Source organism: Sus scrofa, chromosome X (assembly GCF_054392235.1).
Source record: "Sus scrofa isolate SSC_HxYL_T2T_F1_AM1 chromosome X, Sscrofa_HxYL_maternal_Yorkshire_Landrace_v2.0, whole genome shotgun sequence".
NCBI lineage: Eukaryota > Metazoa > Chordata > Mammalia > Artiodactyla > Suidae > Sus > Sus scrofa.
The window spans coordinates 31,005,996-31,033,463 of NC_139401.1; the positions used below are offsets into that span (position 1 = coordinate 31,005,996).

Consider the following 27,468-nt stretch of genomic DNA (forward strand, 5'->3'; position numbering starts at 1 on the left):
CATTACTTTCAAGGTTACCTGGGTGACTTCAGTACCATTCCTTTTGAATAAAGTACAATTAGCTGTAAAAACATTATCAACTACACTGACTGAGGAAAATGTTCATAAGCTTGACAGTACACTTTGACCTAAGTGTGTTTTAAGGGCTGTAACTATCCTGGACATTTAGATTTACTCATTTCTTTAAATCGTTAAAGGGCCTTGTTCATTTCCTTTTTTTCTTTTAAACAGAGCTGCGGTTAAGCATAAATGACTGTTCTCTCTTTACTGAAAAGATGTTTTCCAAGAACTTAATTGTCCTTTTATTCATGAGTTATTCTATTCCTAATAACAACCAATCCTTCTATGACCTAACCTTTTCTAAAACAAACACATTCTTCTTTCCTCTTTGTTCTTTTCATTTTCTTTTCCCTTCAACTTTTTAAGAACTCCTGCCAATGGGCACATCAAACTTGATACTACAGCTGAAATATTTTTATAAGAGCTACCTACAGTTTAGAATGTTAGAGTAACTTTTCCCATGTTACCACAAGATTTTTGGATAGTGGCTTTCAACTTTTACAAGCCTGTGGATCCTTTATTAATACTCCAAGATTAGAGGATCTCCATATGATGAAAGTACTACTTAGTATCTGTTAATTGTGAAAAAGTAACTGGCTGATAAAAATCTGTATGTGTTTAGCAAAAATGCATTTACATATTTATGAAAAATATTGGTATATAGGCAAGACAATTTTGTATTCAAACTAAAGATGGCACTTAATGAAAAAATAAATTTTTAGTCTTCTCTGTAAAACTATGTGACCCATAGTTTGGGAACTAATTTTTATACGTGGTCATAGACCAACAGCATCTCCTGGGAGCTTGACAGAAATGCAGAATCACAGGCTTCAGCCAATACCTCCTGAGTGCTAGGGGGTGTTCTACCAAGCTCTGCAAGTGACTCTTATCCTTGCAAGGTTTTGAGAACTACTTTCTAGACAAGCACTATCCAAAAGAAATATCATGCTGCATATGTTATTTAAAATTTTCTAGTAGACAAATTAAAAAAGCTAAAAAAGAAACAAATATTGTCAGATGTTTTACTTGAAGTGACAGGCTTACTTTGTTCATTTTTAGGAGAAATATCCATATAATAAAAAAATGGGTAAGATTATTTATAATCATATATTTTACTTAGCCAAATACATTAAAATAGTATCACTTCAACATATAATCAATATAAACATATTAATGAGATATGTTTCATTCTGTTCATGGTACTAAGTCTTTGAAAACGGATGTGTATATTACTTTTGCAACACATCTGAATTGGGACTGGGTAAATTTAAGGGCTCGGTATCCATATGCAGTTACCAGAGTGGACAAGATAGTTCTAGATCATATGTTTTAAAATATAATAACTATAAATTCATATTTACATTATTATATTTAACCACACCTACATTTATGGATTTATAGTTATAAATTCATATAGCTGCAAATGGTATTAATAGGATGCTACCAAAATTTTCCCTTCCCCCTCCTCTTTCTGCCTCAAAGACAAGTTAAGTGTTTGGGTCTCCATGTCCCTGTAGCACTGTATCATTCCTTTAATAGAGAATTTTCTGATCACATTATACTTATTTTCCACAATCAAATTCTAAGCTTCTCAAAGTGTCTTACAGAAGTCATACATTTATATATATATATACACACACACATATATACATACACACACATACATATATATTTAATCTTTTTTTAATACATATTTAATCTTTTAATCCTGGCTATACCCAACATGTGTTTAATGTAGAAAAATGTTCCTTAAAGTGTGGGCCCTGGATCAGCAGTATCAACCTCACTTGGGAGCTTGTTGGAAATGCAGAATATCAGGCCCCACCCCAGAGCAACTGAATCAGAAACTCTGGAAGTGAGGCCCCCACACAGTGGAGACACAGTAATCTGTGTTTTAATAAGTCTTCCAGGTGATTCTGGTGCTCACTAAGACTTGAGAACCACTGATATATATTTTCATACTTCCTTTGAGAATGGCTAGAGACTTCTTATTATCTTCTGAGTTCCATGATCTAACAACAAGCAGAATCAGTTTTGGTATTGTTAAAGAAAAAGTCAAGGAAGGGCACACTAAGAAGACATCAGGAGAACCCACCCTTAGCAAAACTGAAGTGAAAAAAGTTGGATGGCCTCTTCTCACTCACAGGTGCTGTAATGTGTCCACATTATCTGTAAGTACAGAGTGCCCAGCTCACCCATAATTCCTGCCTAGAAGGGACCCCATAAACCATAATGGACAATGATGAGTACAAGGTCCTTAAAAACAGAGAAGAGCGTGAGGAAAATGTTCAAAGTCTCTCAAAACATTTAAAGGCAAAATCATGTGCTTAATGATGATAAGGACAGACAAATATACATAAATAAAAGCCTTCTTCAAACACCTATCTCACCAAAGAACATAATCTGCTTGCTCTGTTGGAATTTTTACTTTTTAAATTAAAAATCTTGTTTCGTTTTTCTCAAAAAATTAAGCCATGTACATATTTCTGTTAACAGGATAAATATGATTCCATGTCCTTCCACAAATCTTGCTAATCTGATTACACAGACCAAACTCCCAGGCAAAAATTATTGAAGAACTTGTAAACCAGAGATCTGAAAAAGTATTACTTTTTAAATATTAGCATTGTAATAACATATATTTTTTGTTTATAAGATGGAGAAAAGGAGAGAGAGTGCCCATTGTGGAAGTAGTGAAAGAAAATTCATCTATAAAACTTTACCTAGGATGGCCAAAGCAGTGAAGCAAGCTTGGGTTAATATGTCCTTGGACCAGAAAGTAAAATTTCAATGCCTGCTTGGTACACAATAGCAACTTAATCGGTGTTGACTGAAGAAGAAAAGAATGGAAGAAGGAACAGAGTATGTAGAAGATGAGGGTCTAGATCCCTGTAACAGAAAGTTACCATAAAGATGTGAAGATGGAGTATATAAATGAGCACATTACTTTGGAGGAATCTTAGGAAACCTTTAAAAACATACATAATTCATGATGCTGCCCTTAAGCATATTTAAAGAATGTCTTGCATGGAAATGTCTATTTTCAAGTGATCACATTTCATACCTCCTACAGTCAATAAAGCATTTACTCTGTATTAAAGTGTATTTAAGCTTCTATTGCTATTTGTAGGTTTACTCATGCATGATATAGAGAAATGGTTAAACATTCCCTACTAATACTTCCTTATAGAACATTCCTTATAGTATGGTATTGGTGAATAAAGAGCACAACTATGGCACTGAATGTGTGTTCACTGCTTTAAGATTAGAAAAATTTATCATCAGTTTAATTTTCTTCCCATTTGGTTTCAATACTTCTTTCTACTGGGTCAGATAGTAACATTGGTTCCACTTTAAGAGCTAATTCATTAACATCACTTTTGGTTGATTTTAGTACAATTGCTGAGTTCTAAACACAATGAGGAATATAATACTTTGTAATTTTATATTTGAAATGACAGGTGTGATTTTAAGGGGTACAATGAACTGGGCTCATTAATCCATTGGTTTGTAAAAGGAAAAGTTCAAAGTTAATATACTTGAGAATGTTTTTAAAAAGGGGAAGCATGGTGAGAAGTGAAGTATTGTGTTGCTCAAAATGGCTTTAAAGTATGACTTTGTTAAGTCTAAACAGGATTGTGAGAAGAAACAAAAAAGGCAGAGAGTTGCAGTTCATATCTGATTCAGATCTTGACTGACACTTAAAAGCTCTGTGACTGTGTCACTTAATGTCTCTGTTTCCTTACTGTAAAAGGGAATAGTGATACTATAATGCATAATCATAATAAATTATAGTATTTTGAGGATTAAGTGAGATAATGTACATGAAAAATCTTGGTAACCACAAGGAATGATGGTTTTGTATGCCAAAAGCCCATTGTCCAGTAGTCTCAGAAACATCCATACCTATGTGTCCATTCTGAGGGAGAAAAAAGGATTTTGTTGCCACAGAGAGTTTCAAATAGGTAAACAAATGTCTCTACACTTCTATTTGTGGAATTCATTCTATTTCTATGTGTAGATACATTATCATTGGCTCTTATGCTGATATTAATGTTCCTATCTATGTGGTTTAAACATTTCTATGATTTTGAGAGATATTACACACAGCCAAAAAGCGAGCATGGTTTTCTTTTAAAGTAAAAATTAATGGATGATATAACTAAACTCAGGATATTCTTATATCAGGTAGGCAGAGCCTGGTAGTATATAACTCTATTTCTTCTGTTACACTATTTGCTCAAATTTAAGACTCTTAGGTTTATATATGCTTTCTCACTACCCCAACTCTCCATTCTTGACTTTTCTTTGTCTTAGCAGACAGAAAAGGAAAGATGAGCTCACATTTACTTTTATCACAATTTTAGTTGTGAAATGGCACTGTAAGTGAATGACTTCTTTACTTTCATAGAAATATGATGTCATAATAACAGTGGCCTTACACTCCTCTCCACAGAAGTTGGGTAATGCTATAGTCTTACATACATTCTTGTAAATGTGAGATGTCCTTGACGGGTAACATGAGTTGCTCTTCCAAGAATAAGGATCAAGTTGTTTGATGTGAACCTCATTTCTTGCTTTGTTCACTTTCTGAACAATAACTCACATTATAATATATCAGAGTGGTTAGAATTATGGTCAAAGAAAATGGAATCAACTTGACTCCGTTGTAACCCCAAACTTTGGATTTATCAGCTTTCTGCTAAAAACACTTTTTAACATTCAAAAATAGCAACATATGACCATATTACACCGGCCAGAGTGGCCATTATCAAAAGTCTACAAGCAATAAGTGTGGAGAGCGTGTAGAGAAAAAGGAACCCTATTAAACCGTTGGTGGGAATGTAAATTAGTGCAACCACTGTGTGAAGATGCCTCAGAAAACTAAAAATAGAACTACCATTTGATCCAGCAATCCCACTCCTGGGCATCTATCCAGAGAAAACCATGACTCGCAAAGACATGTGTACTCTGATGTTCATTGCAGCACTATTTGCAATAGCCAAGACATGGAAACAACCTAAATGTCCATTGACAGAGGAGTGGCTAAAGAAGATGTGGTACATATACACAATGGAATATTAGCCATTGAAAGGAAAGAGATAATGGCATTTGCATCAACATGGATGGACCTAGAAATTATCATACTAAGTGAAGTTGGTCAGACAATGAGTCACCAACATCAAATGCTTACACGTGAAATCTAAAAAAGGACGCAATGAACTTTTTTGCAGAACAGATACTGACTCACAGACTTTCAGAAACTTATGGTTTCCAAAGGATAAAGTATGGGGGATGCAGGGATGCACTGAGGGTTTGGGATGGAAATGCTATAAAATTTGGTTGTGATGATCGTTGTATAACTATAAATGTAATAAAATTCATTGATGAGATTGGGCACGTTCAGGGTGGTATGGCTATAAAAATGGCCATACTACCCAAAGCAATCTGCAGATTCAATGCAATCCCTATCAAATTACCCATGACATTTTTCACAGAACTAGAACAAACAATCCAAAAACTTATATGGAACTATGAAACACCCAGAATTGCCAAAGCAATTCTGAGGAACAAAAACCAAGCAGAAAGCATAACTCTTCCAGACTTGAAGCAATATTACAAAGCCACAGTCAACAAGACATTGTGGCACCGGTACCAAAACAGACAGACAGACCAATGGAACAGAATAGAGAACCCAGAAATAAACCAAGACACCTACGATTAATTAATATTTAACAAAGGAGGCAAGAACATAAAATGGGAAAAAGACAGCTTTTTCAGCAAGTATTGCTGAGAAACCTGGCCAGCTGCATGCAAATCAATGAAACTCAAATGCATGAAATTAAACTCAAAACAGCTGAAAGACTTAAATATAAGACAAGACACCATCAAACTCCTGGAAGAGAACATAGGCAAAATATTCTCTGAGAACAACCTTACAAATGTTTTTTCAGGTCAATCTCCCAAAGCAATAGAAATAAAAGCAAAAATAAACCCATGGGACCTAATCAAACTGACAGTTTTTGCACAGCAAAGGAAACCAAAAAGAAAACAAAAAGACAACTTACAGAATGGGAGAAAATAGTTCCAAATGATGCAATGGACAAGGGCTTAATCTCTAAAATATACAAACAACTTATACAACTCAACAGCAAAAAAGCCAACAACCCAATGGAAAAATGGGCCAAAGACGTCAATAGACATTTCTCCAAGGAAGATATATAGATGGCCAACAAGCACATGAAAAAACACTCAACATCCCTGATTATTAGAGAAATGCTAGTAATGCTAATATCAAAACTACCATGAGATACCACCTCACACCAGTCAGAATGGCCATCATTAATGAGTCCACAAATAACAAATGTTAGAGGGGGTGTGGAGAAAAGGGGACCCTCTGGCACTGTTGGTGGGAATGTAAGCTGGTACAACCAATATGGAGAATAGTATGGAGGTACCTTAGAAATCTATACGTAGAACTACCATATGACCCAGCAATCCCACTCTTGGGCATATATCCAGACAAAACTTTCCTTAAAACAGACTCACGCACCTGCATGTTCATTGCAGCACTGTTCACAATAGCCAAGACATGGAAACAACCCAAATGTCCATTGACAGATGATTAGATTAGGAAGATGTGGTATATATACACAATGGAATACTATTCAGCCATAAAAAAGAATGAAATAATGCCATTTGCAGCAACATGGATAGAACTAGAGACTCATCCTGAGTGAAGTAAGCCAGAAAGAGAAAGACAAATACCATATGATATCACTTATATCTGGAATCTAATATATGGCACAAATGAACCTTTCCACAGAAAAGAAAATCATGGACTTGGAGAATAGACTTGTGGTTGACAAGGGTGATGGGGAGGGAGTGGTTTGGTTGGGGAGCTTGGGGTTAATAGATGCAGGTTATTGCCTTTGGAATGAGATCCTGCTGTATAGCGCTGGGAACTATGTCTAGTCACTTATGCTGGAACATGATAATGTGAGAAAAAAGAATATATACATATATGTGTAACTGGGTCACCATGCTGTACAGTAGGAACAAAAAATAATGCATTGGGGAAATAAAAAAATAAAAAATAAAATAAAAAAATAAACTTCATTGAGTAATTAAAAAAAAAAAACCCAAAATAGCAACATGTGGAATCTGACACAATAAACGCATATACTACAAACTGAACTGAACTGTTTAATGGAAGAGGGCTATGTGTATGTGTGTTTGGGAACAAGGGGGTTTATAAGTTAGAATTATAAAAAAATTTAGAATTATAGAATGAGGAACATAATTCCAACATGCTACATTTGTATTATGAAGAGGAAGTAACTCCAATGACTCTAAACTAAATTTTGTCCTATGTGTGTCACCTCCAGACATCTAGATACAGAATGATAGGATTGTTAAAAAAAAGATGGAAATATTTGAAATGTGTACATGTTTATTTGGTCTTTAGAAATTAAAAGCAGTTAAATATGTTTCTGCTTTATTTCTGCTTTAACATCATTATAGAATTTTTTAATGAAATTCAATGGAAATAAATGAAAATTTTCATCTCCCCCCCCGAAAAAAAGACAAAATGCATTATCTCATTTTACAAATGAAGAAATAAAAGCTGAGGGAGGTCAATAACCATTCCCAAGATAACATGGTCAAATAATAGCCAAGTTTGATTTGAACTTAGTTCTTCTAACATTCACTCCCATACTCTTTAGTACATCACACTATCTTCTTTTATGTACTTCCCTATATTTATAGTCATGTCCTTATTCATTTTAAAGAATGGATAAAAATTAAGCTATTAATATTTTTTCATACTTTATATTTAAATAAATAATACAACTATAATGGATCAATTAGCATTGATTTTTTTTAACTTTTCCAATCAGTCATAATCTTTTTATCCCATTTGTAAATTTACATGCCATTGTCAGTCACAAATCGACCACATTCTGAAAGCTAATGTGGGCATTCAGCTCTCTGAAAGAAATTTTAAGATAATAGTTCACGGGAACTTGAATGGAGCAAATGTGCCCATTGGTTTTCCTTGGACATTTATTACTTTCCTTATTTATGTTTAGAATGAAAAATATACTAAGGATGAAACTGATAATATTTTAATAGTACTTAACCTCCAGGGAGCAAACAGACATAGAAATGCAAATGCATGTAATCTCTTAACTATTGTCTTGGTTTAGTCAATGCTATTTATCTATCATACAAATATTTCAAGACTATCCATCACAACAAGAATTAAATTACATGTGATCTCAAGAGGTCTTGGGTTCAGAACTTGTTTTTATTAAAGATCTAGCAATTCTTTAACAGGACTTTAAATCACACCTCGAAATGGACTGCCAATAGGAAAAATAATCTGGTTTATCATTTTTTTCTTATTAAAACACTGAAAGCAAGTATTTTAAAATCCAGTTTCCTCAATCCTCTCTGTCCTCAGGAGCATACTCTGCACATCTCATGAAACCAGAAAAAGAAAAGACTTCTCTAATTCCATGGTCAAACTAGTTTTAGGGTTTGGGGGTATAATAACAGTGTCCTTCATGCAGGGAATATATAGATACCCCTCCTCCAACATTACATTTTCTGAGTTCTTACTGTGATTCGGGTACTATACTAACAACTCTATATGAAATAGTTCCTTTAATATTACAGCCAGCATGTTAGAGATGAGGAAATGGACAATCAGAGAGGTCAAGTGACTTCAAGGTCACTCAGTAAGTTTGATTCCAACACTTGTATGCTGTAATAATAACAATTATAACCAGAATAACACCAAGAAATAGAATTTACAGTGTTTATTATGTGGTGAGGCACCTTCCATGTATTGTGACTTACTTGTCCTAATAGACCCATATTTTAGAAACATTTAATACTGCCATTTTCTTCAGATGAAAGACTGAGGCTCAGAAAAGTTAAATAACTTGCCACAGATCCCAAAGGCAGTAAGGTGACCTTGAGCACAACTACATTCCATTTATTTATTGTAGAAACCTATGAAAAACTTCCATGTATGGGTTTATTGTAGAAGCCTATGAAAAACTTCCATGTATGGGTATTCTTTCTTTAAAAGATTTAGAATGTGCCTTTTGTTTAAATTAGTATCCTCAAAGACGTTTTAGGAATCCAAGTAATAATAGTACAAAGTAATTCTATGCCAGTAATTTAGTTCTTCCGTCATGATTTAGCATTGTTTTCTAGGTTTATTCCAAGATATAGTAAAGTCTAACTTTAAGTCATTTAAAAAGTTAACATTAATAGGCTTGAAAACACAAATATAGATGACTATAAAATAATACAAAATATCCTACACTCACAAAATATTATCATGAGTATCACATGAGAAATTACTTTTACTCTTCCCTACAAATAAGTCTTATCTGCATATTCTCTAACTGGCAGAAGGAATTGAAATGCTTAAATTGTGCCTACCTGCAGAAGCTTCCATCTGGTGTTCAGGTCTTCCAGAGTGCTGAGGTTATATGGGGACAGCTGAATGCCCAATGTGGTGAGTTGGCGAGCAAGGTCATTGACGTGGCTTACATTCTCTTTGAGAGGTGCCATTTCTCCTCTAAGTGCCTGTGGGAAATAGTCAAGGGCGAATTGGAAGATGAGAACACTGAAAGTAAAAAAAAAAACCCAGAATCATGAAAACTCTAAGTTATCTTATTTTGTTCAGGGTGTCAGCAACATTTGCTCTATTACAGTGATACTGTAACAAGGAGCATTTGTTAATGGGTGGATAACTTATATTTATTGAACACTTCTTAGATACCTAATCCTGTGATAAGCTTTGTCCATACATAATCCTATTTTAGTCCTACACAGTAACCCTACGAAGTTGGTAGGTGGAGAATTCTTATTTTGTACAACAGAAAACAAAATTGCAGAGGTTAAACCTTGCCCAAGGTCCCATGGGTCAAAACTGAGGAATCTGGGATACACACTCAGGTTTGTCTGCCTTCAGCGTACATATTCTTAACAATTATATGAATAAATTATATAAACAAATTCTGGATTGGCAATGAAACAGGAAAAATACAGTGTTGCTAGATTCTAGATTCTACTCATCTCACAAACAAAAATGGACATATTTTTTAACAATAAAAATGCACTCAATCATAAAATATTACATTCATACTTTGTAGTAACTACATAATAAATAAATTCAGAGATCAGGGTATTTTGTCAAGTCCTAAGAATGACTTCCTGCTCTCCTGGTATTTTAGTCCTTGTAGCAATGACTGAAGAATGCTCCCATGGGGCTTCTCAACTTTTCTGAAAGCACTAGAGCGGAACTCTGTGATACAATGCATCATGACAATCTGTTGAGCACTATGCAGATATGGGGAGGATATTACCATGCATCATATCTACCCTATTGAGATGACATTTATAGATCTTTAACATGATACATGATGTCCAAGTGTTCCAATGAGCAATTTCTAAGGGACAAATTCCCTCACTTCGGAGAACAGTTTGTGTAATGTAATGTCTGTGACAAGGACAGCACCATGTACATGCCTTTGTGACTTGCTTAATCTGGGCCAGTGTAATAATCACTTATTCTTCTGGCTCACGACATTGATAGAACCACTGTTTACACTGACTTCATCTATAACCCTACAATTCCTTCTGAGTCCAAATGGAAGGAACCAGTATGTGCATTCTAAATAAGAATGGCATTATTCTCTCAAACTAAACTGGTATCTCAATGCTTAAATGTGGTATTATATGGAGTGTAAGACTCTTAAATAATACAGGATACTGTGACAATCACTCTGCTGAACTCAGAGTTTTTAAAAAAGTGGTCATTGAAAATATTAAAGAATCACAGGGCTCCTTCTGCAAGTGATGAAAATGTTCTGGAATTAGATAGTGGTTATGGTGGCATACTGTGTGAATATACTATACATGACTGAATTAATTATACACTTTAAAATGATGAATTTTATGCTATGTGAATTATATCTCAAAAATAAAAACAAAGAAAAACAGAAAAATAGAAGAAACTCTTCTGACTAACCACACACATGCAAAAAATCCTGAGTTTCTCATCTTTATTTGATTTTACGTCAGTGGAATGTCATAGCAATCATTCTGAAACTAAGAAAGTTTTTATAGGAATTGGTAGTAAATATTATCATTCCATTGCCTTTAAGTAAATATATGGATTAAAAGAATCATAAGTGCTCATGGAGAGAGGTAGTTGAACTCCATAAACATGAGTCCATATCATTAAAGGAAATGATCCATAATCACTTTGTTTTGCATGATAGAAAGGTTAGAAAAGAGATTTATTTTGTTTTTATTTTACAGGGCCACACCTGTGGCATATGGAAGTTCTCAGGCTAGGGGTTGAATTAGAGCTATAGATGTCAGCCTACGCCACAGCCATGTAGGATCTGAGCCACGTCTGCAACCTACACCATAGCTTATAGCTCACGGCAACACCAGATCCTTAACCCAGTGAACGAGGCCAGGGATCAAACCAGCATCCTCACGGATACCAGTTGGGTTTGTTACTCGCTGAGCCACAACAGGAACTCTGAAAACAGATTTCTTAAATGTCAATGGGGAAAGCTGGACAATGACAATGATTACAAAATGGAACTATTCTCTTCTGGATAATAACACGTGTTTCCAGTAACCACAAGTAAGTATCACACGAATAGGAACTATAATGGGGAACCATTGCAGAGATGGTAGAATATACAGGAAGAATCTCACAATACTGCAGATTAACCTTGTACTCTAATTATTGCCTTTGCAAGTGCAGCACTCAGACATTAAGTTCAGTATCCATCTCAGTTAAGTCATACCTAGATTTCAGCTCCCCTGGATTACATAATATTCAGGTGTCTCTTATTAGAGCATTTTGATTTCCACTCTCCCATGAAGTCCTGGACACAGATTTTAATCCCGCATCAGTGTTTTGGAGGATGATGGAGATTAAATAATAAATTCCAGTTTTCATAATTAATCACAACACTCACTCTCCTTTCCTTCTCACTCTTCCTCTGTCTCTGTCACACATCACACACACACACACACACACACACACACACACACTCTGTCACAGCATCTCGTGACTTCTTTTTTTGCTTTCTTATATCTACCAATTATAGTATAAGTTCCTTAACTGATCTCCACTGAAGACTCATCAGATTAGCTAGAGCTTCCTTTGTTTGGGGAACACATGGACTGAGGCCTCTAACAACCATTAAATGAAATGATAGATGCATCTGTCAGTATGCATGGCCTCCAGCAGTCATTAGTGTGTGTGTATTTTCTCAAACACGCTTTTGCCAAATAGTATTGCAATTATATAATTTAATTAAAGATTTCCTAAGCTAAAGAAATATAAGTCTAAAAAGAAAATAAGTTATTCTTTCTATAAAAAGAATGTTAAATATTTTGGAAAGTTGCTTAAAAGGGAAAGATGAATATTTTGTAATAACCTATAAGGAAAAAGAATCTGAAAAAGAATATATATGTACATATAATATATATACACACATACATATGTATAACTGATTCAGTATGCTGTACACCTGAAACTAACACAACATTGTAAATCAACTATTCTTCAATAAGAAAGAAAGAAAAAGAAGCATTGTTGAATTGGGTGTTGACGAGACAACTGTAAAAGATTAGGAAAACAATCTGAAAATTTTAAAAGGATTCTGTATTCTGAGTGCTTCTTATGTTTCCCAATGGACTCTGTCTGCATTAAAGAGATTTGACAAATACATATGATATCACTTATATCTGGTATCTAATATACAGCATAAATGAACCTTTCCACAGAAAAGAAAATCACGGACTTGGCAACTTGTGGTTGCCTGGGGGGAGGGGGAGGGAGTGGGATAGATTGGGAGCTTGGGGTTAATAGATACAAACTATTGCCTTTGGAATGGATCAGCAATGAGATCCTGCTGTGTAGCACTGAGAACTGTATCTAGTTACTTATGACAGATCATGATAATGGGAGAAAAAAGTATGTATACATGTATGTGTAACTGGGTCACCATGCTGTACAGTAGAAAAAAATTGCTTTGGGGAAATAACAATAAAACAAATAAAGAGATTTGACCTGAAAATCTATTATCCGTATGATTTATAGAGAACGCTAATGAGTGAGTCTACACTCAAAGAAAAAACTTCACACAATATAAAAAATATTAGTGACTATTTTAATACAGAATAAAATGTTTGACATACTTTCTATGATTCCCTAATTTAACTGACTTTTTCAATTAATGGATGAACTCTAGGTCCTAAATGAGTTGGAAGAGGGAACATCTATTATAAATTTTGACTAATACTATTTTGCTACCACTGCTACTGCTGCTATTATTGCTATTAATTAAGGGGGGAAAAGCCATATGTTTCATTTAATCTGAATGCCTAAGTTTCTGTTAAGATAAACAGAAGCTTTGAAGGGTTGGGGGTCAGTTGGTAAAGAGATAATTAGGTGCATTGGTTCACTTTGGGGAGAGAACTGTGATGGGCGTGAGCAGAATGAAGAACTTTAGCCTGCTTGAAATCATCATGAGGGTACTAGGCATGTGAGGATGGAGGAAAGCAATGGTTGATGGTAGAAAAAGTGAAGAGAAAAAGGAGGCAGGAGAGTGTCTATGTCAGTCTTCACTTTGACATTTGACATAGGTTCTGGTAGCTGCTCCATACCACCTGAGGATGGCTCACTTCTAAAGTTGTCAATGCCTAGAAGCGTTGACCCCCTAAAGAAGCATGACCCCCTAAACATTGAATCATAGGACATACCATGTAAAGAGTGACTGCAGATACCATGTCGTTTAAAAGGATGAAACACTGGGCTTGACTATATTTCAAATATTAGCACTTTTAATATTGCACATATACATTTATGTTAAATTATTAAACACTAAACATAAAAAGTCAAAAAGCACAATTCACTCTGAACAATATGATGTGCAATTTAAGTGCTACCAGAATTTCATTAGATTTTATTCTATTTGGGAAGTAGTAAGTGAGAAAACATTCAAGGGAGCCATTATACTCTGGGTTTTCTTTGAATCACTTAAACATCTGGAATATGTTCACCATGAAAGAGCAAACCAAGTCTAATTTTATTATGACTAGTTTCATGCAGGCAGAATTTTCACTTCATTAAATGTTGTCTGATTATAGATATAAGAGTACCGATTTAGAATGATGTATAAGTCAAGTTTTTCTTTTTATGACATCAAATTGCTTGTCAGATCTTTGCTTATTTTTATGTAGTTAAAAATTTGTTCATATATAGATTTGGAAATTCAGTCATCAACCACTTAACAATACAAGAAAGGAATTGTCTATTAACAAAGGAACATTACTTCTGAGGGAGTAATTTTGACTTGATAGTTAAGGGACTATTCTGAAAGGCATAGAAGGTCATTGTGGAGCACTGGAAAAGGTAAGCTGAGGCATTTTCACTTTGGGGGCCTCCGTTTCTTCCATGAAGGAAACAACACACCTGGCAGAGAATCAGGGTGCAATGAATATTTATTAGTTGAAAACATGAAATAAGTGGGAACATTTGAATTAGTCGTGATAGAGACCGTAAGGGGGAGTTGACCAAAGAAACTTAGTGAAGTTTCCAGACAGTGTTGACGTCTCATTTGAGGCCCAAGATCACAGGTTTTTTTTTTAGCAGAATCAATTTGCCCAATGTTTTCTTTCTCCAACAGTATTCCATGCAAGTGTGGAGAAAACAGTTGATCTAGGTTTGGGGTTTTGTCAGATGGTCGTGGCACAAATGCTTAGGGACAAGAGAATTTATCCATTAGCCAGAAAATGACTGAAAAACACAACTAATCTGGATTAGGAGGGAAGTAATGAAATATGAGGCTTGCAGATGGATAGAAGGTAGAGGGGTTCCATGGTGGAGGTCCAGGACCATCCATAAAGTCTACAGCAACATCAGCTGCACAAGCAAGCAAAAAAGAGAAGAGACTCTAGGATAGTCAAATGAGCTCTGCCATTTATGAATTTCTTTATAACTTGTGTGATGTGATGTATATATATCACAGTTGTTATATATATTATACATAGTTTATATATTAATGGTGTTCCTGAGAATCTGAAAAACTTTCCTTCTAATCAACACTAAACACCATTCCTGAAATCTTAACCTGCTAATCCATAGAGGTCCTATCTCACTTACCAGGAATTCCAAATTAGTATGATCTGATAATGAAATGTCATTCTAGGGCTATATACACTGGGCAGGGAAATTTACACTACAAATACTATTTAAGAAATGAAGTAGGGGATAACTGCATTTATCTCTACAATAAAACCTTACTGAACAAAAATGTTTGTGAATCAAAACCCTTAGAAAGTAGCCTAAAAGAGTAAGTGTTAGGAAAAGCCTGAGGACTCTTAATGCTGGGTTAGTAGGAAATGAAAAACACATCCTGCAAATCCAGGTCTTAGTGTTGGCACTGAGGCTTCTGGATGTACCTCAGGGAAGGTCTTATAGAACCCAGTTACCTAGGAACTGGGGGGAGGTCAGGCCAGCTATATCCGGCAGCTTCTGCATTTCAGAAATATATCATTCTGATGGGGGTGATGGCCACCGCTAGAACCAAAGAGAGTCAAGGACCATATCCTGCTTTTCCTAGAACCTCGGAGGCTTACTGGAGCCTCTAAAACACCTGGAGGGAATGAGATACTCAAATGTGGTTGGACCAATAACAAAGAAACACAAGATGAGATATACGTAAGGCTTCCATTGTTATTTGCAATTTTTTTTTAATTTTAACCATTTTTAAATTGAAGTTTAGTTAGCGTAAAATATTGTGTTAGTTTCAGAGGTATGGCAAAGTCAGTTATACATATATATCTATTCTGTCTTGTATTCTGTTCCATTGTAGGCTGTTAGAAGATATTTTTATTTTTTTAATAATGATTTTTATTTTTTCCATTATAGCTGGTTTACAGTGTTCTGTCAATTTTCTACTGTACAGCAAGGTGACCCAGTTACACATACATGAATACATTATTTTTTCTCACATTATCATGCTCCATCATAAGTGACTAGACATAGTTCCCAGGGCTATACAGCAGGATCTCATTGCTTATCCATAAAAAAGAACAAAATAATGCCATTTGCAGCAACATGGATGGAACTAGAGACGCTCATACTAAGTGAAGTAAGTCAGAAAGATATGATATCTCTTATATCTGAAATCTAATATACGGTAGAAATGAACCTTTCCACAGAAAAGAAATCATGGGCATGGAGAACAGACTTGTGGTTGCCAAGGGGGAGGGAGAGGGAGTGGGATAGATTGGGAATTTGGTGTTAATAGATACAAACTACTGCCTTTGGAATGGTTATCTGCAATTCTTGACACTTTACTCTGGTTGGCTTTCCACCTGGTGCCAAGATGTAGGTTCAGCTTTTGTCTCAGATACCTACTGCCTTCAGGAAGCAGAGTCTGAGAGCTTGTAAGGGGAGTGAGATAAGAAGGAGATGAGGTCAAGGAAGCTAAGTAAGGATGTGGTCTCATATGGAAAAGAGTCTCAATCTGCTCCCAAGGGGAGCTCTGGCACACAAATTCTACCATGAAAGGTCCCACTGTGAGACAAAGAGGTCTTCCTTTTCTACTTCAATGTGCACTAGTTATTGATTGGCTGCCAGCTGCCGCCTGGTAGTTGTAGAGGAGAAGAGGTGGTATGACTCTCAGGCAAGGAGCCTTCCTTTTGGCTGAAGAAGATCTGCTGGAAAAGGGTGCAACTCAGAGTTGCTGTGCGATGAGTGCACCAGCCTAAGCTGGGGTGCCAACCACATCCATGGCATAGACTAACTTCATCCAGTTCCCCAATCTCCTTTTATCCTTGGACTTGGGGTCAGTTACTTTTTTTTTTTTTTTTTTTTTTTTTTTTTTTGGCAAGAGACTTCTTATGTGAATTCTTATGTGAATTGAAGCTTAACATTATGAGGCCGTCCTCTAGATTTCCAGCAAAACTGAGACATAACACCCTTTCCATATGATTGAGCCCCTGATTTCTGCCAAATACTGAGGGATTGTGTGGAGCTAAGACACAGGGGCTAGTGTGCTGACTAAATGAGTATCTCCCACTGCTGATAGTATTACCTTTACCTCTGGTAGAGACATTCTTGACAATAAATTATGCCATTGAAACTTGTTCTTTTTTAAAATAGAGATGCAACTGCATTGCATTCCAGCATCAGTTTTATTGTGGCAGCCTGAGGGCAAAATATTATGCTTTTTTTTTTTTCATGTCTTCCCTGCATTTTGTTTTCAGGTCAATTCTTGCATGTGCTCCTATTTGGGCATGATCACTTTGGATGAACAAACAGAATAAGGACATAAATAATGAAACCAACAGAACTAATGACCTAGATGTAGCATAATCAGGATGACTTGGGGTAGGTTAAAATATTTTTTAAGAAAAACACAACCAGATTTTAGGAAAACAGTGTGAAATTTTTGGGCATGAAAAAATCTGGTGCTTTTATTTCGCAAGCAATTATCACCAATTATATTTTAACTTTGGTTTTCCCTCAGAGTCACCACACTTCCAAATTTGTGGCAGTAAAAGAATAGCAATTAACTGCTTCATTTTTTTTCCATAAGCAATTTTCGTGTTTTTTTTAAATCAAACAAGATCTCTAGTTTCTTTTCACGTTATTGAGAAAGAGTGTGCACCCAAATACGAAAGCATAAATTCCTTTTTAAAAAAACATTTTCTCACTTGCCCTCAAAATTCTTCATCTTTAAGGACATAGCTTCAATACGAAGCTTATAACTCCAGTGCTCTTAAAGGTGGATTGCAGGTTAACCACCCTAACAGTGTCTGTCTTTTTTTTTTTTAATGCACGTTCATTTTCCCTCACAAATATAAACTAGAAATAAGGGCTAGGACAGAACTGATTACAAAGGAAAGATTTTTCACTTAAGAGAATAAGTTGTACACATCTGAGTTATTTTAATTTCCTTGGAAACTAGTTTCTATAATCCTAACTCTGGATGCTAATTATTTCTTTTTAATAGAAAGATGAAGCAAACAAACCAAACAAAAACAAAAGAATTTCAAGCTTTCCATAGCTTTCTAATGACACAATTAAAACAAATAAAAAAAGGTAGCTCATGAGTGTTTTACAGAGGCTAAATGCAAAATATGCACAATTAAAATAAAAAGGTCTCTAATGAGTATAAATAAATCATTTAAGCAAACCATGTTCTGAGGCTGTTAAAAAAACAAGAAATGCCAATATTTTCTTTCTGTGAAAGTTTAATTATATGTGACAAAACATCAAGCAAAATGGCAGTTAATGAAATCTGTTTACTTATTTAAAAACAAGTAATAATCCACACATGATTAAAAACATCAACCATGAGGACATTGATATTCAAATTCAGGAGTGATTTTAGATAGATTAAGCTTTCCATTTAAGAGTTGTTTGTGAATTTGCAAACATTACTGCCAGTCTAAAACGGTCCTGGTCTGGGCCCATATCTGCCACTACTGCTGCCCCATCTTGCCATCCTCTTTCCCTTACTGGCTCAAAACACATAGAGTCTAAAATATGGCACAAGTTATCTATCAACAAAACAGAAAAGATCATGGACACCTAGGACAGACTTGTGTTTTTCAGGGGGAGAGAGTGAGATGGACTGGGAGTCTGGTGTTAAGAGATGAAAACTCTTGCATTTTGAGTGGAAGGGCAATGAGATCCTGCTGTATACCACAGGGGACTATATAGCTAATCACTTATGATGGAACATGATGGAGGATAATGTGAGAAAAATAATGTGTATATATATATATATATATATATATATGTGTGTGTGTGTGTGTGTATCTATCTATCTATCTATATATCTATATGTGGATCACTTTGCTGCACAACAGAAATTGACAATACACTGTAAATCAATAATAAAAATAAAAAAAAACATATTCGTCTAAGGCAATGATTCTCAAAGAGAAGCATGAGGCATAATCACGTGGAGGGCTTGGTGACACAGAGATTGCTAGGTCATACTCCAGTGTTTTTGATTGAAGAGGTCCAGGGATGGGGCTGAGAATGTGACACTTGTAACAAGAAGATTCTGCAATGCTAGAACTCACCAAGTTTCTCCTTGACTTATACACCCTCAGTGCATACTGTTCCCTCAGCCTGGAGTTTCCCATTTGCATTCTTTGCCTAGCCAGCTTCCATTCATCTCCCTCAGATCTCAGTTACCTTGACCTTGACAGACAGCTCATCCCTGTTTGCCTAACCTAAGGGCAACTCCCCCTGTTTTTCTCACTCTCAGAACCCTATTTTCCTTCTTAGCACTGAGAGCAATTTGTAAGGGCATATTTATTCGCCTACTTATTAATTCATTGTCCCTTCACCAGACCCTGACCTTCATTAACTCAATTCTATGTTATTTTTTTTCACCAGGGTATGCCTGTACCTAGTAAATGATAATCCCTTAATAGATTCTTACTAAAGAATAAACAGTCAAGAGAATTAGGCACTACTACTTCAGATCAACAGCTATTCTCATACCACTTCTTAAACACAATTTCCAACAGAAATCTGATGCCAAGTTCCTAAGTAAGAGAAACTTGTTTATTTCCTTCAGGTTTCCTATCTGAATCCTTTGGATCCACTGTTTGATTTATCTTATGCTGAAATATATGCTAATTTCTGAGGTATCTTTAATGCTCTGAGGAAGAAATAGAACATTCAAGTTTTTTGGTACTAACCAGTGGGTTTTCATAAAAAACAAAAAGAACTGGGTAGTGGGGGGGGTCATCTATTTAAGGACAATATGTTCTTTGGGTAGCGATACACTTGGTATAAACTTTCTGCAGGGCTCTTTGGCAAGACTGAACAAAAGCTTTAAAAATACTTATACAGGAAAAGATGAGAAAGCTGCACACCACCATTCCCATGTGGAGTTGTAAAGGGGATAAGGAGGCTGAAATCCAGCCTGAGCTACACTACCAAATGGGTGAGCTTTTGCACAGGGCTCGCGGTCTCTTCAACAAAAGAGGTACTTTTCTCTACTTCTCCCAAAGAGGCACTTGCGTGGACTGAGATGCTAGATGCTGGGTTTGAGAGTATGGTGATGTCTGTTTCTCTCTCTCTCCACTTACTTTGTCTCTGTCTCTCTACTCTTTCTCTCACATTTGGTGTTTCCCACTAGTGAAAATGTTCATTTACGAGTATTTTCCATGAATTTCCTCTTGTATAAAAAGGGAAGCATAACATGGGACACATCAGGGCTGTTGTAAAGATGAATGAGAAGTTGGGTCTATTTCTCCTTCTTTTACTCCATCTGCAGCCAGTTAAGCACCGTGTCCAATGACATGGGGACATGAGTCCTACTCAGTCTAACTCCGGGAGACTCAGCAAAGCAGAGGGTCATACATTTATCCAAGAGAAAACCACAAACTAAGAACTAAACTACTTTCTTGGGTAGCTGAGTCTTTGGAGCCAACTTCTAATATTACCTCAGGGTAAACCTGTCTTTCCTCACTCCTCTATCATGTAACTTTGTGAGGTCTTCTTGAACTAGACATTGGGATGTAGTTACATGAAACTGATAAAGGAAAAAGAAGTGTGGTGGGAGGAGGAAAGGTATTTGTTCAGAGCTTGAACAAAGCTATGAGGTAGGAAAGCTTATGTATTTGGGGAGGTGCAAAGGGTCTTTAATAAGCTGAAGCATGTATTATAGTGCAGTTGCAAAAGGAAAATCATGGGCCTTTTCTTGGATCAAGATTGTGGTGGGTTTGAATGAGCTGGACTTTGCAGGGCAGTAATGAAGGCTTGTGCAAAGGGTAATGGCATATTCTCAACAAGCCTTTGGCTGGACTTAATTACTACTCACCTGAAAACACTTACTTTATATCCACCGTGCACTGTGTATACATCTACTATGCACTGGGAAACAGAACTCTCAGAGGATTCACAGTCATTAGCAGAGAGAGACAATTTTGTGAGTTATTAGAAAACAGTGTAATCATGTTATGAAAAGTTGTGCCATGGGGTTTGAAATGTGCAAAGAAGGATGTTAAGGTAGATCAGGAGAGGCTCCCTGAATAGATGAAATGACAGAATTCATCCATGGAGGAGGACATCAGAAAAGATACATTCATCTGGGTGTGGCATATACAACTGGAAAATTTCAAGCAGTGTAAGCTAGTGGCCATTTCAGAATGGAGAAAGAATTGACAAGGAATGTTTGCATTTTCAGAGAGGAGGTAACAGTGGCTAGAAATAGGACTGTGACAAATAGGAGCAGATTATCTGTAAAATAATTTAAAGGAAGAAAGTATTTTGCCCTGTGGTTTTGTGGATATTTACTAATTCGCTCATTCCAAAAAAATATTATTGAGAACCCATTATATGCCATAGAATGTTCCAGGCACTAGGCATAAAGCAGTTTACAAAATAGACCAAGTTCCTATGATCCCACAGCTTAACTCTAATGAATATAATTTCATTTAAATGCTGACCCTTTTTTTTTTTTGACTTTTTAGGGCTGCACCCGAGGCATATGGAGGTTCCCAGGGTAGGGGTCCAATTGGAGCTGTAGCTGCCGGCCTACACCACAGCCACAGCAACACCAGATCTGAGCCACATCTGTGTCCTACACCACAGCTCACAGCAATGCTGAATCCTTAACCCACTGAGCAAGGCCAGGGATCGAACACGCATCCTCATGGATGCTAGTCAGATTCATTAACTGCTGCGCCATGACGGGAACTCCTAAATGCTGACTCTTATTATAAAGGTTTGTAAATAAACAAATTCCAAGCCAAAATGGATCTATAGCTAAAAAATGCAACATTTTTGACCCATAAGATGGAGAACAACATGTGATATTGTATATTGCACTTCCCAAGAGATTCTTTTTCTCCATTAAAACAAATTAGGCTACCTCTGCATGTATGAATAATAATTAACAGAGGAATCTAGGGTTGTAAAATACCTGTGTGGTATCTATAACTAGTTTGCTCTATACTGGGCACATTTATTTAATTTTAGTTCTAAGGGGAAGGCACTCACTATTGAACCAAAATGACTTTTTGCTGATTTGATTTTCCATTCAATAATTGTTATCAACTTAGAAATATTAAAGCAGAAATGAATCAGAGATGAATATAAATTTTCAAAGAGCCTAGATAAAAATAATTAAATGGAAAAAGGCTGAAAAGGATAGTAAAATGCCCTTCTATATAATTTTTTACGTTTACTTTCAGATTATTGTAGCTCCTGAATTTAATAAATATTTTTAGTCTTTCCAAAAGGTCTTTCTTTCTTACAAATGGAACGACAAAAGAACAAGAAGTTCCACTCCTTGAAGTCAAACAAAATGGATGAAAAAATGATTTTCTTCATTAAAATCTATGCAACAGCATGCTTAAAAATTAGACTGGTAAATTTTTCAAATAACTGTTCATCTTCACTTCATCATATTCCCAGGCTGAAAAGAAAGTCTGATGTATTTATTTCCAAACAATGTTTTGCCTCCAGATATATTAATGGTTATTATTTTTACTTCCATACATGTGTGTGCAGGCACATGCGTGTTTGCGTGAAAGATCTAGCTTATTAAGTGGAGTCAAGAATTTACTTAGTTTCTCATTTTTTCACCATACTTTGAGAATTTTACTTTCAAGATATTCCTCTGATTTTTCTGATCAATCTTCAGGTAAGATCTAAATTCATATTATATTATGGAGTGTTATGACAACTGCTATCATGATAATGTCCACTTAAGTACATGCGAATGATGAATAAATTACTACAATGTGTCAAGCCATCTAATCCATGGACTCAAATGTTATTTTAAAAAAAGTCAGTCACTGGCCAAATCTACCCTTTTTTAAAAAGTGATTAGGATTCAACCAACAAAGATATATTTTAACAGTAATAGATTTCTTTTTTCTTTTTCAAAAAAGGAGTGTGATTTAGTATCGTCAAAAATCTGTGGGAATGATGTTGTATTGATTAGCTAAAGAAAAATGCTATTTCAGTTGAGAAAACGGTTTAAAATCTTAAAAAATTAATCTTTTCACTAAGAATTCAAGATTTTTTAAAAATCAAAGTGGGTCAGATTTCATTCAGACCCATTTTTCACAGGATACTCCGCCCCAACCCCCAGGCAATTCTAACACTGAGACAACCTTAAAAGTCTTCCTTTAACCTTTATAACAAAATGTCAGGATCGTTCCAAAGGTAATATTTTATTCACTATGTAAGTCAAAGGATCAATAGAATTTATGCTGATTTGTTTAGCTTATATTTCTTTTAACCTTATGCTTTATTGGAGGTACAAAAATCACCATTATACTGGATAACCCTTGTAGTATGGCATTGTGTAAGTTGCAACAATGAGCCATTCTTTGGCTTTAGCCTTGCCCCACTAGAAATATTGGAAGCCAATAGGCAACTGACAAGTAGTTGGGAGAAGGGGGTGAAATGTTGTTTTATGCGGCCTGCTTGTCCTCAGGACAGACAAGGGCCTTAAACTGCATGGCAATTCAATGGGTATTATTTAATGAGACCTAATAGGATTTAAGTTTATATCAGTAACTATAAAGATTCCAAATTGGGTTAAAAGGTTTTAAGAGTAAGAAAATAAGTAAACAAAATGAAACTCAGTGGTGGTTTGTCACTGGTTCCAAAAAACAAGTAATAATATATATCCAGAAAACAATACATTGCTTACCCCTCATTTACTCTAGTTTCCATTTAATTACTATACTTTCGCATATATTGCTGACAAATTGACTTTATTCTCTTTGCTAACATGCTTAGTGCCATGTTAATATCATGATGATAGAATTGGAGTATTTGATAGAGAAATACTCCAAATGAGCCCACTGAGTTTATAATAATATGGAATCCCAGGGAACAAGAATTCTCAAAATAGGTATGTTTTGAAATAGGACCAGCAGGCTCTTAACCACATGAAGAAAAAAATTCACCATAAAAATCGATTCTTTGAAAGGGAGAAGAAATCTATCTTAGTGTTAGGTTCTCCAGCCTCATTCTAGTTAAGAGAGTTTGACATTTCAGGGCTGAACACACTGTGCAAACTTAATAAATATTGAAGTTTATAAACAAAAACATAACAATGATATGTGGGCCAATTTTCAAAAACATTGAAAATCAATGTGCCCTTACTGAGCCTAATTTAGTTAACTCAATTATTTAATGTATACTTGAATTGAGTGGGTTTTTAAATAGCTATTTCAATTTTACTTCAAACATTAATCAAATGACTTTTAATGTACAATTTCCTTTATATCCATACTATACTCTAAGATTCCAGAATAAGGGGGAGAGTTTGATTTGAATATTGTTTTAATAGTAAAGCATATTTTAAGACATTTGTTTCTGCTATATTTTGGCCACAATTTTCATTATATATAGCACTGACCATATACCACAATTATAAACTTTTTCACAGGCATTTAATAGAATGATATTGCACCACTTCTGGGGGAAAAGTCCCCCTTCTCCAATTACTGTAGTTAAAGACTATTTCCTCGTTTGTCCCAGTCATTCTCCCAGTTTCACCCCCAATCCACCTCTGTATGTACACATAAACATATACCCTCTTACCCTGAACACAAAGCCTTGGTGGATTGACAAGATAAATTATAAAATGTAGGAATTCCCGAATAAGCTATCAGCTATTCACACCTAGCAAGAAGGTTTTAATTTTAAAAAGTTAAATAGTCTCAACTCTTCTGAATATCCTTGATTTTAGAAACTCTGCAAAGTATGTGCTTATAATTGATATGTTTGGCAGAAAATTACAAGGAGAATTTTAAAATTTAATGGTTGTTATTGGTAAATGTGATAATATTTAAACAAATGAGTATTATGTGCTGAAATATTTCAATTTTAAAGTATGAATAGTGGGGAGGCAAGTTAAGTTCTAAGTCATGTGAAGCAACTCAAAAATCATAAGAGTGTTATTAAAATACCAAGAAGAAAACTGGAATAAGTAACTCTGAATGTCTTTCACAAGAGAGATTCAGAAAGAGTCGGGGAGTTCCTGTCGTGGCGCAGTGGTTAACAAATCCGACTAGGAACCATGAGGTTGCGGGTTCAATCCCTGCCCTTGCTCAGTGGGTTAAAGATCCAGCGTTGCCGTGAGCTGTGGTGTAGGTTGCAGACTTGGCTCGGATACCGCGTTGCTGTGGCTCTGGTGTAGGCCGGTGGCTACAGCTCCGATTTGACCCCTAGCCTGGGAACCTCCATATGCTGTGAGAGCGGCTCAAAGAAATAGCAAAAAGACAAAAAAAAAAAAAAAAAAAAGAAAGAGTAGGCCATTATTCATTTCAAGGTTTCAGAGTGAAATTCTGCTCCCTATCTAAACGATCAATCACTCTCACAGGAGGCCATCTGCTGCATTCAATATTAAATTAAATGCTCTGGATGTCATTAAATATAAGAAAAACAACAAATGATGTAATTATTATTTATAATTGAAGAATTACTAATTATAAATGAATGTATTATATGCCTATGTATAATATGTATTTATATATGTATATGGTAGCTTTAGTATGGAAATATGGTTCCCAAAGTGTCCCTGGACCAGCAGCATCGCCACCACCTGGGAAACTGGTTAGAAATGCAGATTTTTAGCCCGACTCCAGGCCTCCTGAATCAAAAACTCTGGGGAAAGGATTCATCACTGGGTTTCCACGAGTCCTCTAGGTGACTTCTGATGCGCACTAAGGTGAGAGTCACTGCTTGAGAAAATTCTTGACACTCTCAAAGACTCTGAATACCTAGCATCCCCAAATTCACAATTATCTGATTAATTCAGACACTTAGAGATTATATAACTCTAAAGCCAAAGTTGCTTCTAAAGTCATTTTCTTTAGGAATATTCACCCCCACTTTCTTAGACATTTTCTTGAATCCTTCTCTTCCATTACCAATTCAATTAAGTACCTAGGAGGTAGGTTGGTCAGGGGGAAGGTGGATTTTCCATAAAGAAACAAAATGTTCAGCACTTATAAAGAATTACTGCATGTGAAAGCACAAAACAGCACTGAAAGGGCCATATTGAGATGTAGAGGCTGAATGGATTACTTGGTTCACATACTAGCTGTAGGGGACACTTTTCCTGGCCTGGGCATCCACCCCCACCCCAGCTGCTGTGATTGTTGGCTACTAATGTCTCACAGCTGCCTCTCTTCTTCAGAAAGGTGATCTCTGCTGATGGGAAGTCCCTGGCTTGCATAGCAACTCGTGTCCTTAGTGGTGGGCCACAGCCAGTAGAGTCTTGGAGAAGCGCCCAAGTCAACTGTGTGTGTCTCTTCCCAGCTCTGCATTCATTGAGATCATATTGGCAGCTTGAATCATCCATGGTGGGAGTACTTACACCACAATTGGAAAACACTACAAATCAGTGTTCACTACACCTCAGAGCTAGCTGATAAATATTTACTAGCATACTGCTGGCTACAGCCATGACTGGCTGGGGTAGAAAAGCACAACTCTGTTGTGTCGTTCATACTCCAGAACTTTCTCCATCTGAATCAAGACACAAAGCTCAATTTTTGCCTGAGATGGCATATTTGCTTGGCTCTTTCTTCTCCCTTGTTATGCTTCCCTAACTCTCGCACTGGTTTCTCCTGAAAGCAGACCATCCATAAATCCTGTGCACCAGACCCCTGTTCTCAGGGTCTGCTTCCAGCGAACCTAATCTGTAACACCAGCTAAATCATTAGTGAAGTGACTGCTGCACAAAAGTCTCCAAGAATATATGTTCAAAATCACAAAGATCTACAGGTCATGGACCTTTTGGATCACAATGGTCAGATGGAAGTGCAAATGATAAATCTGCCATGGCAAGGATCTAGTCTTTGGGTATGTGTACATAAAAGAAAGAAGTTGATGGACAAAGACAAAAACAGCACAAATTGGGCAGTTTTTCCTATCATTCTTCTCAAATTATGATTTTATACCCATAGGTGAATATACTGCAGGATTCATTTTTACTTAAGATCTTAGAGAACAATATATCTTTATATTAAAACATGACAAATACATTTTGGATAAGACCATAAAATTGAAAGAGATTTTAAGACTGAGAAACATCACAGAAGTTTCAGGTTCATGGAGAAAGGAGGTAAGCAGGTAGAAGCAGTAGAAAGCCAGCTTCATCTCCCTGGCCATTAAGAGCACTGAAGTAGAAAAGTTTGAGAGGCAATGCTTTTGGGAACTGCTGTTGATAGAAGAAAAAAATCTGTAATTGTACACTACAACTAAAAATATTATTTTAGTATGAAAATATCTTATTATGAAAAAAGCCTGCTTTTCTTAGGCCCCATTAAAATGAGAGAGTTACA

General features: G+C 35.8%; 1 protein-coding gene across 24 annotated transcripts in view; it reads right to left on the reverse strand.

The window, feature by feature from the left end:
- Positions 1 to 27,468, reverse strand: part of DMD (dystrophin) — a 2,611,869-nt gene that overhangs the window by 318,139 nt on the left and 2,266,262 nt on the right. For all 24 annotated transcript variants that reach the window (XM_021079543.2, XM_085006422.1, XM_085006420.1 and 21 more), the window contains 1 exon segment: positions 9,520 to 9,666. In XM_021079543.2, the coding sequence (XP_020935202.1) occupies positions 9,520 to 9,666 (147 nt within the window).